The sequence below is a fragment of the Rhea americana genome, unplaced genomic scaffold, assembly GCF_003343005.1.
Source record: "Rhea americana isolate MKP2758 unplaced genomic scaffold, rheAme1 scaffold_90, whole genome shotgun sequence".
Lineage (NCBI taxonomy): Eukaryota > Metazoa > Chordata > Aves > Rheiformes > Rheidae > Rhea > Rhea americana.
Genome location: NW_028187089.1, coordinates 2,061,525 through 2,075,268, shown reverse-complemented (window position 1 = coordinate 2,075,268; position 13,744 = coordinate 2,061,525). Strand labels below are relative to the sequence as shown.

The 13,744-nt window shown below is 47.1% G+C and overlaps 1 protein-coding gene across 2 annotated transcripts; it reads right to left on the bottom strand.

Moving 5' to 3' along the window:
• Positions 1 to 4,757: 4,757 nt before the first annotated feature.
• Positions 4,758 to 13,706, bottom strand: LOC146584694 (DNA-directed RNA polymerases I and III subunit RPAC2-like). Of its 2 annotated transcripts, XM_085324274.1 has the most exons (6): positions 13,612 to 13,697; positions 13,094 to 13,221; positions 8,449 to 8,546; positions 7,023 to 7,099; positions 5,912 to 5,994; positions 4,758 to 4,949 (listed from the first exon to the last, which is right to left on the bottom strand). In XM_085324274.1, the coding sequence occupies exons 3-6, from the start codon at positions 8,460 to 8,462 to the stop codon at positions 4,902 to 4,904; spliced, it is 222 nt and encodes a 73-aa protein (XP_085180400.1). In that variant the 5' UTR covers positions 8,463 to 8,546; positions 13,094 to 13,221; positions 13,612 to 13,697; the 3' UTR covers positions 4,758 to 4,901. The 2 variants fall into 2 exon arrangements, with proteins under 2 accessions (XP_085180400.1, XP_085180399.1); XM_085324273.1 differs by lacking the exon at positions 13,094 to 13,221 and having other exon boundaries at positions 13,612 to 13,706.
• Positions 13,707 to 13,744: the final 38 nt, after the last annotated feature.

The window sequence follows — 13,744 nt, the reverse complement described above, 5'->3', positions numbered from 1 at the left end:
GGCCACAGTACCAAGTTACTAAGCTTCAGGCCATTTGTAAAAAGGACAGAGATGCTTGTTCTCAGGGTCAAACAARGCTGGAAAAGGTGACAGGGAAGGTCTGATCCCAGTTCAAATTGCTGCTGGAGTAATTGAAATATGACAAAGAACTTTCACAAATTTACTCCTTAAACTAATTAATCCCCAAGTGCTTTTGCCAGCATGACTTTCTAAAAACCACTGTGCTTGCRTCTCTTGCTAAAAGGTCGAGAAAACCTGTATGAGAAAGTTTGGTAATCAAGTCTTTGATGATTTTTCTGTTGTTTTTTTACTTTTTTCTTTTATCTCTTTTTTCTTCTTTCCTCTTTCCCTTTTACCTCTTGTCATTAAAAAAAAGGTGGGGAGGGGGAAAGGAAAAAAGGAGCTGAGCAAAGACCTGAAAATAAAGTAAAACATTTTCAAGTCTTGGGGTTTTTTAGCTCAGTGTTCACCAGAATGCAAATGTTCTATTAAAAAAAGGGGGAAAAAAAAAGAAAAAACATATTTTGGAAGACAGGTTTCAATGAAACTAGAAAGCCTGAAAGAAAATTAGACCAGCATGTTTTCTACAGTCTTACATACCTGCTAGAATAGATGTGTCTGTATCAACTTAACCATACTAGAGCAGGCTACATTTCACAAATGAAATCAACGGAGAAAAACGATAAACCCTGAAACGTTCCAGCAAAGATGTCTTCTTAGCAGAAGGAATTTTTAAATGATTGTGCTTTTAAAATAATGCGAATTCTACATATTTCTACATTTGTCCATATTCAAAGGCATATGGAGTCTGTTACCTGAAATCAATCACTTCAAAGCTTATCAGTGGGTAAGCCCAGTGCCAGGCCTCACTCAGATTCYTCTCCATCCCAAACTGTGGCAAATTCAGCTTCAGATAACCTAACTTCCTAGCAGCCTCCTGGTAGGATGTGGCAGGTCTCCTCCTCCTAGGCAGGACTGCTTGGTTGCAAGCAGCTGCTACAGTGTGAWTTGCTCCAGATTAACATCTCTGCCATTGATCCTTTCTTGATACTACGACTCATGCACTCACCTGAGCAGGAGGTCTAGACTGCTCAGGAGGTGCCAGGGCAGCTGCTCTGTGTTGGTGGCTGGAAGAGAGGGTAGTAAAAGTCAGATCAGATGCACTGACCTTTCTGTTTGCTGCCATGTACATCACAAGAGGATTTCCAGTAATTAGAAACCTCTTGACTTATCGCTTCAGACAAGGATCTGTTTTTTGGGCCACACAATACTTGGAGGCATCAGATCCTGTCATGCAAATRGGTCCCAGTGACAGGCAGTAATTAGGATGCAATCTATCTAAAAGGATTGCTTTGAAAATCTACCTCACACTCATCTGAAATGGCTGGTGGTTAGGTCACAGGTTGAGCCAATAGCTTTTCTTTTGGAGTCCTCATTGCATTGCCTAAGCCTGGAATATAGTTCTGGCTGTCAAGGACTCCACCATGGCAGTCCCATAGGTGAGGAACAGTGTGGACTTGCTGCTGGCTCATTTAGGCTGGCTCAATGCTCTCATAGTCTGGATGACCTGGAGAAGGCTGACAGCTCTAGTGACCAGAGGATACTATGGGTCAAATTTGGAGATGGAAACAGGGAGAATTGTCAGGTTTAGCTGGTAAGTCTGCATCACAATAGGTAACTCAGGACCCACAGATGCAATGAGCAGGGCCAGCTTCAGTCCCAAATCAGCACTTGAGACAGTTGAGGATGAGCATGCATGCATACATGGAGCATGACTTCCTCCATCCTGTCTGTCTCTGTTCTGCTGGCACCTAAGTTGTTTCTCTGCTAGTCGAGGTGCCAGTTTTCAGGTCATTTGTTCCAACCCAGCTCTGCAATGACAATCACAGGGCCACACTTCATTAAAAAGAAAAAATGCCAAACAAGAGCTAGAGCTGGTAGGAGAAAGGATCCCTTGGGCAGAGAGCCAGGAGAAGCAGTTTTCTTTAGAARTAAGATCATTCCAGATCCAGCAGGGATGTTGACACCAGCCCATTGTGCCAGGTCAGGAGGGAGGGAGATACTCTTCTCTTGAGGTGAGAGAGAGTTTGGACTGGGGACATAGGAACTTGCTGAAATGAAACCCATGCCTCCTGCACATCCTCTTGGCAGAGAAGCCATGAGTGACAAACTAGTGAAATGGCAAAGCAAGAAAGAAGCTTACGAGCTTAAAGCTGCAACCTTGGCCCTGGTTGCTCCTGCCCTGCTTGTCGCAAAATAAGGCCAGTCCCAACGGGTAAGAGTCAGCCTTTATCACACTTAAACAAGAGCAAAGCATGCAAAGGCCCCTTTCCATCCGGAACAGCTTCAGTTAGGTCAGCCTGGCTTCCTCCAGCTCTATCCAACCTAGCRGTACGTGCGATCATTCAGTTCAGTGCCTGCCAGCAGGTGGGGAAAGGTTGTTCTGTCTCTGATTTGCACAGTGCATGGGGATTAGCATATTAAAATGCACAGCTCCTACTCATTTCAGTGAAGGTCGAAGAACCTTGAAAATTTTCCACAGTTATCTTTGGTAATGCCGTAAGGAGGAGCACCCCAAACTTCCAAGAACCACAATCCTCTCCTAACGACAGATAGAACAGATAAAACCTGTTAATATTCACAAGACAAATATCAGTTACAGTCACATAGGTGAATCCTTTTACCTTATATAACCTCCCGTGTCCCGAGTGGGTAACATCTCTTTTTATGCTCCAACAGCAGATTTAATCGTTCCTGCATTAGCAGCTACAATCAGATCAACATTTTAGGCTTAAATAGTTCAAAGACAAGTTTCAGATCTGCACATTACTAATATTGCAACGAACAGACTGCCATGAATTCATCCCAGCTCTGGACATTAATATCAGTTGCTGCACATTTGCTTCAGTGACTTCAGTCTCTTTTGGTATAGGTTTTCCCTTGTGTTTTCCTCTCAAATGTCTCCCTTCAAACTCAGTATCACAAAGTTTTACAGAGGCTGAGAGAGGAGGGAGAAGAGAAGACAGCTGAGATCACAACCGGAAACAGTATTTTTAAAGCTCCTATATTGTTTTGACATCCAAATGCCACTTTCCCAGAGTTCGGTCTCCCTTAGACCGCAAACAAGACCAAGACCAACAAGTTGCAACTCAGAGGGAAAGTAACGAACATCAGAAGAGGAGGAACGTATGTGCAGTCTGGTTTTAGCTGCTCATGGAAGTGCAAATGCAAATGCAGCTTCCTGCTGCCAGCTCCTTCTGCCCTTCACAGAGGCGAGTTGTACAGTTATATTCAGCCTTCCCTTGCTCCTCTGGCACAGAGGAAGTCCGACAACAGAGCAAGCCTTGCAGGCCAGCTCAGGAAATGMAGCTGGCACATGGCACGCAGCATCCCCCACGTGCTGGAGGAAGTGACCACCGTGTCAATGGCCAACTGCGTTTCAAGACCTGTTAAAAAAGTATGTGCCTCTGCTGAGCAGTCATGGGATTGAGCCTTGGTGCAAGAGTCAGGTTCTAGTTTATTCCACTCCTTCTCCCTCTTCCCCCACACCAGGAAATATGCTTTCTTGCATTATCGTGTCTGATCACACATGTAGGAGACAGTGCTATGTCTGCAGGCCTGTATTCCTGCCTGCCACGCCACAGGATGAAACGATTGCCAGGTATCAACCAGGCAAAGCTCCTCTTTCTCTTCCCCGACATTCTCCTGCTTGGTCTCAAGCCCTACGCAGAAGTATATTTATCCTAGGCAGAGGTTTCTGCATCAAGAAATCAGACCAGACAGGATTAGTCAAAAGTAAAGCCACTGCAGCCACCCAAGGCAGCAGACAACTACAGATCTGGGAAAGATGAATCTACTGCAGCAGAGATGCAAAGGAGCCTTATTGTGAAATGTAGCATTCAGCTGGTTTCTCAACCTTTTATGTTAACACAAACACACTGCCAGCCTGTCAGAGAGACCAACTCTGACAATTTGTATTTGAAAGAATGATTTTATAGAGAAATCCTGACATTTTATGTTCTCTCTTATTTCTCTGTATGTTAATAAAACATGTTGGTGTTTCAAAGGAAAGTCTCTGGGTGTTTCTTATTAAGTGGCAGGGGGTCTGCAAAGTCTGCTAAATACTTAATTGAGTGTCAGCAGGTTCTTTGGTAACTGCAGACTTCCTCTGAAAAGAGAGAGAAGTGTCTCCCAGAGCAGAGTAAACTGTAAAGGTTCACACTCCCACACCTGGCACAGAGCAGATAAACTCCTGCAATTTCATTCCACATTACACTTAATAAAAGGCTTTCACTCAGTGAGTTGCCAGCAAATCCAAGCAAGACCAGGGTTTCAACGCTGTACTCTTCAGACCTTCTCGTCAGGAGTGGTCTGGGCTTGCATTTGTCTGCATTTTTGGAGGTTATTAAAGGGCAGTGGCTTTTTACTCACCTCATCACCAAATGAGCAGCACATCATTTTATAGCAACCTGTTTAAATATCAGCACTGGCTGTATCTGTTTAAGTTAACTGCATTGTGGCCAGCAACAAAAAGATTTAACAAAAAGATAGTGTTGCCTCTCTAAAAGCCTGATGTTACTGAACTGAATTTTGTGTACCAGACCACAACATCATACATGGATCTGAAAATCGTAGGCAGGAAATGGAAACATTTGGGGAGGGCAAGACAGTGTAGAACAGTGAAAGATGAGGAACTGCCCTTTGGTTATCTTCTTCTGTACTTGTGTTGAGCTAAACATAGTGACACCTCTGCAAAATCATACTTCATAAACTTTATTATTAGAAGAAATAAAGGTTTGCTTCAAAGTGGTCATAAGAAAAATGATAAAAAAAAACTCTTGACATGGGGAATCACACACACACAACACACACTAGCCACTGGGGACTGCCATCTCCAGATGCTACTGCATCTCTTCCTCCTTCTGGGCCCTGTATTCCCTCATGCTCCTCTGCAAACAAGAGCAAAGGACAAATGTTAACAGTATGTCTGAGTAATTCAAACACAACATTGCCACTATCCTGGTCTGTGTTGCAGCTTCTCAGTCCRATGCCTGGAAAAACTGAAGGACTCAAGCAAGCTCCAGGTACTTTCAGAAACGACTGAGCTCTACAGCCACTGCAAGAAAAAGAAAGCCAGGCCATGCTGCTTAGGTCTAACTGCAGGGGCGTTCCTTAGAGAGAATCTGTGCAGGTACTGGCCTCATCCTGCCAGAGATTTTGAGGAAGGCAGGATTAGACCCATCTCAGGGCAATCAAGCACACTGTACAAGAACRTATGCAGCAGCTCTGATTCCAGCTCCCGCGATCTCCTTTACTGATTCCAGTTCAACCTCTCATTGTCCTGCTGAAATGCACTTCCAGGGGTATCATTCAGAATGTAGTCCACAGACCAGGCATGGGATATGGCAGGGGCCTACAGCTCAAATTTTCTCCTGGCTCAAACAAAAATCCTTGCGGATGCTTTGGCACTGGTGTTGTTTCTCACCAGGAAGGGAAAAACTCAGAAACATCCTCATTTCAGGGAAGAGACGGAAAGTCTGTTAAGAATGTCCTCCTCCATTACCTGCATGAGTTTCTGCTCCTTAATGCTCTAGCAACAAGGAAAATGGGCAAAACACAGTCATGGGGAAATGATAATCTCTGCTGAATCCCATGCAAATATCTTTCATTAGAGGACCCACAAGGCTTTGCAGACACTCATTACCTCTCTCCTCTCCCTGAACTTTAGGGGCTGAAATGGTGATTTGGGACTTGGAAAACCAGGGTCAAATCAAGGTCCGGTAGAGAACGTCTGATAATATTGTCATGTTTTCATGTTAAAAGTGCCTGTAACACGTCTCTCAGCCCACCCCTCTCCCTCTGGGCCTATGAGATGGAAAAGGCCCCTGAGCWCTTCAGGTAACACTCTCACCTCAAAGGTGTTGAGCACATGTTGRCAAACGCCCATCAGATCATTCAGCCCTTTTCGGAATGGCTCAACRGCAGGAAGGGCCCCTTTGGGAAAGAAGATGAGTTAGTGAAATGGCAGACAGCTGCAGAAAGGTTTGGCAGCCCTYTTCCCTGCCACATAGCAGCAGGCCCCGTAACAGGGAGAGGCTCTCATGTCAGCACCTAGGTTCATGCCCACTTCCTTCTCCCCTCCCAGACCACCATCATCAGTCTGAGAACTGAGCACAGTGTGATAGACCAGCCTGCAGTCTAGGGACAGCAAAAAMTTTTCCCACAGTTGGTTCACATGGGGAAAGGGCTCTTTTGGCAAGGCCAACAGTCTATTTTTWWAAAAAWAAAGTCAGTGAGCACAATCTAGCTGCTTGCTTCTAGGAACTGGTGTCTTTTACATACCTGATGCTCAAGGGAACAGCCCAAYGGGCAATGAATGAAGTAACACCATCCCTTTAGGCAGCAGAGAAAGCTGGTGAAAAAGAAGACTGTACTGGTGAACTGKGAGGACTGAGGGTCTGCAAGAGACTGAGGTGTTCATGCTATCTATTATCAGGGGACAAAGTCCTCTTTGAGAGGTAAGTTTGTGGAAGAGCACAGACTGATGATGCTTTTCAAAAGAGCCTCAGGTCACAGCCTGATGATCAAAACTGCAGGATGACTTGGAGGGAAAAGCAGAAATAAACTTTCTCATGAGGTGTGGGCTTGCGATTGCAGCTGCTTAAGTGAGCACACCTTAGCTTTGCTTTCCAAACCTCAAACTTCTATAAGGGGAAATGGAGCRCCCATCACTTCTGACTGTGATTGGCAGACCTACTTCACTCCTACACTACAGTTCAGTGACTGCTGCCAGTCAACTCCAGTGTCTGGGACCAAGCAAAGCTATGCACTCCTCTGTCCTCAGCTGGTAGGACACTGCTCAACCTTACAGCTGGATAACAGAAAAACTGTAGCGTAACAGCTCAGTAGAGGAGGAGAAGACTGCTTTCCTTACTTTTTTTACAACCACAGTTGAGGCCTGACATAAATAGGGGGAATCCCACAGAAGTACTCCAGCACTAAGGCAATGCATGTGCCCATACCCCTGGTCTGGATCCGGAAGTTAATCTTGCTTTCAGAGGGGTGAGTGATGCAGTAGCCACAGAACTCCACATCTGGGCTGCAGGAGGAGAGAGAGAGAGAGAGAAAGACAGCAATGAAATCCCAGGAAGTTCACAGCAAATCTCAGAAAAGTCAGAGGTTCAGGCAAYCCCAACAGCTAGCAAACCTGCTGGTCTCAAGATCTTTCTGAAGTGACTGGGTCTTATGGGAAGGGTACACAGAAGCGGAAACTATCTATGCAGCCTTATTCACACYTTATTCCCCACCTCTCTTTAAGGTGTGGCTGAAGCTCTGCAGGTGAAGGACACAGCTGGCATTCTTCTAGGCACTACCCAGATACTGCCAGCTATACAGTAGCAGGCCTGAAGAGTTAAAACAGGGGATCCTGGTCGCTTGGGAACTTCAAGTTGTAAACCAACTTGTTGTACTTCTGCYGGGCAAAAGCAGCTGAAGGTACGAGGGCACTGCAAGGATTTAYTTAGATGGTTTGCAGGCTGCATGGCATCTGCCTTTCTTATCCAGAGGTGGCTCCGCTTGGGAGAACATCTGCATGCTTGGTGGAAAGAACAGCCCGTTGCAAAGTGTTTGCTGCTTTTCTCATCATGATGATTTAATCAGAGGAATTCACATGACATTCGCAATGTAGCTGCCCATTGACACTTGGAGATGATGCATTCAACTCCCTGCTCTAATTCTTCTGAGGTTTACAAGGAACTCTCCACAAACCCTCACTGCTGTCCAATTCAATAAAATTACATAACCAGTGTGTCTATATTTGTACATTTTGATGAAGTTAGCCAAACAATTAATTCCAAGCATCAAYTCTGTCTCCAAGTGAGCATGAAAGATTTTCAATTTGCTTAATACTAACTATTCCTACCCTCACTTCTAAGGCAAYATGTCTCAGGAGGAGATCACATGCACTTACATGGATTTGGGCATCATTTTACCAATGGCCAAAGACTTCAGAAGACTTTTGCACAGCAGATGTTAAGTTTCCGCCATAACTAACTGTCAGAGAGCAGTGAGGGCCAGCTGCTCCCTAAAGGACAGGGAGCCAATCTTGGTAACACAGCTGGCAGAGCAGGGGCCTCACCAGTCAGAGCCCCATCCCACCCACCATCTCTCAGTGAGGGAGTGGAGCAAGCCTGGAGAGGGCAGTCAGGTGCAGCCCGGAACCCAGAGCATTAGGTAAGTTCATGAGGATGAAGCAGGTCTGAGGTCAACTGGGAAGTTCTACAGACCAGGATCAGGTGCTGTGAAGGCCTCTGACATTGCATGCCTGACATAGAGAACCTAAAAGATGTGAATGGAGGTAGTTTCTGAGCACATATCTTGCTCTAGCAAAAATTAAGATGCAGATTAGTAACAAGGTTAGGAGAGGAGACGGAGGGACATTCCACTTACTTCTTCATGACCATATACCGCAGGGAGTTGCCAAGTGTGTGATCTTCATCATGCAACACAAACGTGACACAGTTTCCATCTGTCCCATCTGCCTGGACCTACCACAAATTGGAAAAGAAGAGATGCTKTAAGGTACTTTCCAAGGTAATGACGGTCAAGCCCACAGTGAAGAATAAATTACTCYGTCCAACTAATTGAGCTGCATCAGGGTAACTGTGAACAGGGGCTGAGAAAATGATATTCAATGCTATTTCAGCAGACTGGGCTCTCTATACAGGACCTGTTCTGAAGGGACTCCATGTGTGAGCCCAGGTCATACACAGCTACCTACCTGCAGACAAGTAACATACCTTTCATRCAAGGAGTCTTAAAAGTACAATTTAATAAAAAATAAGTATCCACAATCAGACAGTGTCAGAAGTCTCTTAAGGAGGCAGCTGGGTGATGCCTTCAAAAGGACAGTCTCTCAGGGAAGAATCGGGAATGTTCTTAAACTGTACTTGGAGGCCTGCATGCTCTAAAAGCTTTCCTAGCACAAAAGCACCACTACACACAGCAAGAAAAACTTCTAAGAGAGCTAAGAGGATGAGTACATCCAAAGAGAACCTACTTATGACAGTATTTCATTAAAAATGTGTTCAGAGTGGCAGAGGCTGGTCCCAGGGTCAAGTGAAACTGCAGCTCAGCTGATGTGAGGGAGGGCTTGTAGGTCTGACTGGGCCACTCCACAGCTCACATCTCAGTGAGCTGCAGTGTGACAAAGAGCAGCTCCACAACAGAAGGAAAGCCGACAAATTATAGACTCTGGGGCAAACATTTCCCCTGGTATCAAAGTGCATGTGCATCCTTCCTTTTCAAGGGAGAGGAGAGGAGCCCAAATAAAGTCTGTGGCTGGCCTGTCTTCAGGACTCATGATGCAAAAAGCTGGGACCAACTGTTCAGGTTGGCGTGTTGTCAGGTCCCACCACCAGCCAGTGCCTAACATGAACGACAGGTCAAAAAAATCTCAAGGTGGGGATACTGCTTGTCAGCAGAGAAATCTCATCTCAGCTTGAAAACAAAGGACGCTTTGTCACAAGCTGCTATGTACAAGTCCTCATTCATATGCTTAGATGYGCCCAGGGAGTCTTTGAGACTTCAGGCATCCACCAGCAAGCCTCAAGGGAGCTGAACCCCACACATAATGAACACAGCAATGCCTGCAGCCAGAAGTCAACCTCTAATCCTCCTGCTGCTGTTGGCTCAAGTGCCTGCAAACAGCACTGCCAGCTAACACTTCCTAAGCAGACTTGTTTGAGATCCTCTCCAAAACCAACAAGTCAATTAATCGTTCAGCTGTCAGAGAGCCTGACCTTTCCCGAGGCTCAGCACAGCCACCACGGAGCCTGACATGCCCCAACAGCCCCCAACCGTTTCCTCTCTCAGCAGCATAGAGAGGTTTCAAGGTTAAGTGTGGAGCCAGGCCCAGACGAACACTGAACTCTTCACATCCTGCCCACAGCCAAATCCTCAACCGCTCCAGAAGATTTATATCCCCTCACATTTCCCATTGTGTAGCAACACCCCACAGCAGTCTCATTCCTCCTTCTGCAGATACAACCACAACAAGGAATTGACTCAGCATTTCAGAAGGAGATGGCAGACTGATTTCTGAGAAGGAGAGATCACCCAGACCTGCAGCACAATTCAAGGGCGAGCTCTCGATGCACCAGCTCTCACAGAAGGGTAGATGTGATGCAGCAACATTATAGTGACAATAAAGTGGTCTCTGTCATCACACAGCATCCTGCAATCCATTCCCATGATCAAAGCAATAAGTTTTACTGACAGGGAAAATAAGGCAATGGCAAAAACACCTTCTCTTAGTGTGGAAAGACAGTGTATAGGTGACTTGCCTAAGGCGACTTGGGCAGTCAGTAGCATGGATGAGACCTTGCCTGCTCTTCCAGTTGCTAAACTCAACATCCTTCCTCCCTCCTTCTTCCCAGGACCAGCTGTTGGCCTCAGTCTGTCCTACTGTGAGGCCTCCCAAGAAAGTATTTATGAAGATTAGTATCACCAATTGTATTTAAGAGCTTGTTTTCTTCCAAAGGTTACAGACTCAAACAAGAACAGACTAACTCAGGAGTCACCTGCCTGCTGGGACAGGTCACCTCATCCCCGCACCCCACCACAGGATTAAAGTGTGCCCAGGCATGTGCCAAAATCACAAATGCCCCTTGTCCTCACAAGACAGGTACAGTTCTGTTTGCTTGGATAGTTACACACTTGTAATTTAGTCACAAAATGGGCGAGAAGCCCAAGCACGCAACTGTTGCATACTCCTTAGCTCAGAGACAACTCTGGCCCTGCCCAGACTGCTCCAGGGTCTCCACACAGTGCTATCCAGCACCTCCAGTTCCAGCGGCACCAGGCACAATCTGCAGTAATGAATTCAGCACTGCATAAATGCAGCTGTACTGCATATGGACCCAGCCARACAGCTTTATTTGTATTATTCTGCCTTTAGGCTAAAAAATCCTGTGGAGCGAGGGATCCATACAGCAATTCTACCTGCCCACTGTAGCCAGAGCATAGAAGAGAAAAGAAAGACAAATCCATCCTACAGATGGGAAACTGAGGTACTRGATGATTCAACAATTTGTTCAGATTCAGGCAGATGACAAAGTTTGATTCTGCAGCTAGATTTCTTGAATCTTGTATCAAGTCTTCAGCTGTTAGRTTCTTCCCCTGGACAGAAAGGAGAAGAAACAGAACCAACAAACGTGTATGCAAGAGCCAAGAGATGCTTTTCCAGGCTGACCTCAAATGTTTACAGTTGAGTTACAGATGTTGTATAAAAAAGATCAGATTAGGATGACTGGGGCTTTAACATACAGTGCTGGAAATTGCACTGACTTCAGACTCATTCCCAGGGTTGAAGAAAAATGTGTGCATGGGAAGGTGAGAAATGGGACAAGATAGGTCTCTGGCACAGTTGATGGGTCAACTTGTAGGGCAGCAGCAAGTGCTTAYGCAAAGCAATACATGGCATAGCTGGTGAAGCCAGTCCACTATGCAAGATGCTACGATGAATTTAGTTTTCTCTGTCTGCTTACTGCAATCTGTGCACTCAGGGCACTGATCGGGCAGATAAAAGCCAGAGTACAGCTGTTTCATTCAGCTGAAAACCACCTTGCACTGAACCTATTTGCTTCACAGAGATTTGATTTCTCTCCCCTCTTTCCTGTGAAGATTCCTCTGATAAAATTCTGGATCTCAGCAGGAATGTAAGCTTCCATTCTTATCAAGCCATTGGCCCACCTAGTCATGTTACCTTGCCTCTGGCATAAATGCTATCTGATGCTCGAGAGGAAAACAGCCACCTTCCCTCTGAGGACATACTTCCTGAAGGATGGAGTCCTTTCCCGTCCTGGCATCAATCAAGCCTGTAGTAGGAGGCAGAAAACTGAGATTTCTCAGGAAGTTCCTACAGGTCTCATCTAGGTGGTGTCCAGRCACCAAACTATCCATCACATGAAAACTCATTCTCCTGTGAGCCAACCTGGAGAAAAGCCCTGATTCCCATAGGGTAGAAAACTATGCTCTTCGGGAGTCTTTTGTCTTTGGTTACATGCTGACTTGCCAATAACGTTACTGAGTTGTTCTTGTATTACRGTACAGGAAGAAGGCAGAGCTGATGAGATCTCAAGACAGCTTTTGGAATCTGCCTGGCCACCCACGCAGCGGACATCTTCCTCCTCTACCTGCTAAGCAAGCCTAAAAGCCACAATCTCTCATCTTTAGAAAGTTCTCCGGCTTAGAGAGGCTGTGATTTAAGATGACAAATTATTTAGCTTTGGATTTGGTGCCTAGATACTGCAGTGGTGTATATATTAGCACAGCACTGAGCTACACAGCATCAGAATTGGATATGAAGCATGAAAGCAAGAGTCCTACAAGTCACCTGTTCCTATCCTAACTGCCACTTATACATAATTAGTCTTTTATGCCAGAACAGTCAGTCCTTTGCTAGTTCAGTTTTTATGAACCAGTAACACTTTCTACACCTTCTCCTGTTTTCTTATGGTACTGCATTCCTCACTCTAAGACCCTRGATTGCCYCKCTCACAACTGCAGCTCTTCAAACAKGAATTTCATTCATCATATGGGACTTGCAAGACTGGGTTTCCTCACAACAGTGGCTTTCAATCTGTGGCTTGTTCCTGGTGTGTGCAAGAATTTGGTCATGCAAAACCTGAAAACGGAAAGCAAAAAAAAAGAAAAGAAAAAACAAACTTGCCAAGAAACTGGAGTTCCTTCTGTAGGGTAGCTCATGCCATTAGAAAAAGTTATGGAGCCCAGAGGTTGAGGGACTACTGAAAACTATCGGGCTGGGAACTCCCCAAAGGGAGCTTTTAAAACCAGGCAATTTAAATAGCCCGTTTGTTTCTGCTGGACGGGTGCCCTGGGCCTCAGACGCCCCTCTTCCCGGCTGACAGACCGGCTCACGGATCAGCAGACGAYCCTGTGTCAGGTATCCCTGGAACCACGGCTCACACGCCCGCCAGCTCGGCGCCCCAAACCCTTCCGCGCGGAGCGCAGTGCCATCTAGCGCCTTTCCACCGCCGGCAACGAGGACCAGAGACGGAGAAAAAAACCGGACCTTCCCGGAGCAAACTCCTGCCAGCAGCCCCGGGCGGCGGCAAGAGGAGACGAGACCCACTGCGCGTCTCCGGCTGGCTAGCGCAGAGTCTCCCGAGGCCTGATGTTCAGAAGCGCTTGGCAATTTATCTTTTAAAAAAGAAAACAGGACTTATTTKATACAAGGGCAGTCCCCGCCCCGCCTCGCCGGGCGGCACGACACCGCCTCCGTTCCCTAACGCGCAGGGAAGGCAACGCGAGGCGCCAGCGCGGCGGGAGGCCTAAGCCAGCGGCGCCTCCCGAGCCCTCCGCGCTCCCCGCTGCACGAGGCTCCTCCCGCTCCCCCCGCGGAGGCTTCCGCGGAGCCGCCGCACCAGCGGCTGCCCCGCACCAGCCGTCGGGCTGAGACCAAGCAGTCCCACGCCACGGAGAGAGCTGAGCAAGGCTCCGCAGGCCTCCGCGGCCCGCGCTGCGCCCCGCGCCCTCCCTCCGCGCTGCGCCAGCCCCGAGCCGCCTTCGCCCGCCCGCCGCGGCACTCACCACCTCCAGCGCGGCCTTCCGCTCGCCCTCCTCCGCCATGGCCGCGCCGCCCGCGGACTACAGCTCCCAGGAGGCCGCGCGGCGTCGCGCCGGAAGTGCGTGTTTCCGCGCCGCACCGCGCGACGGGGCGGGG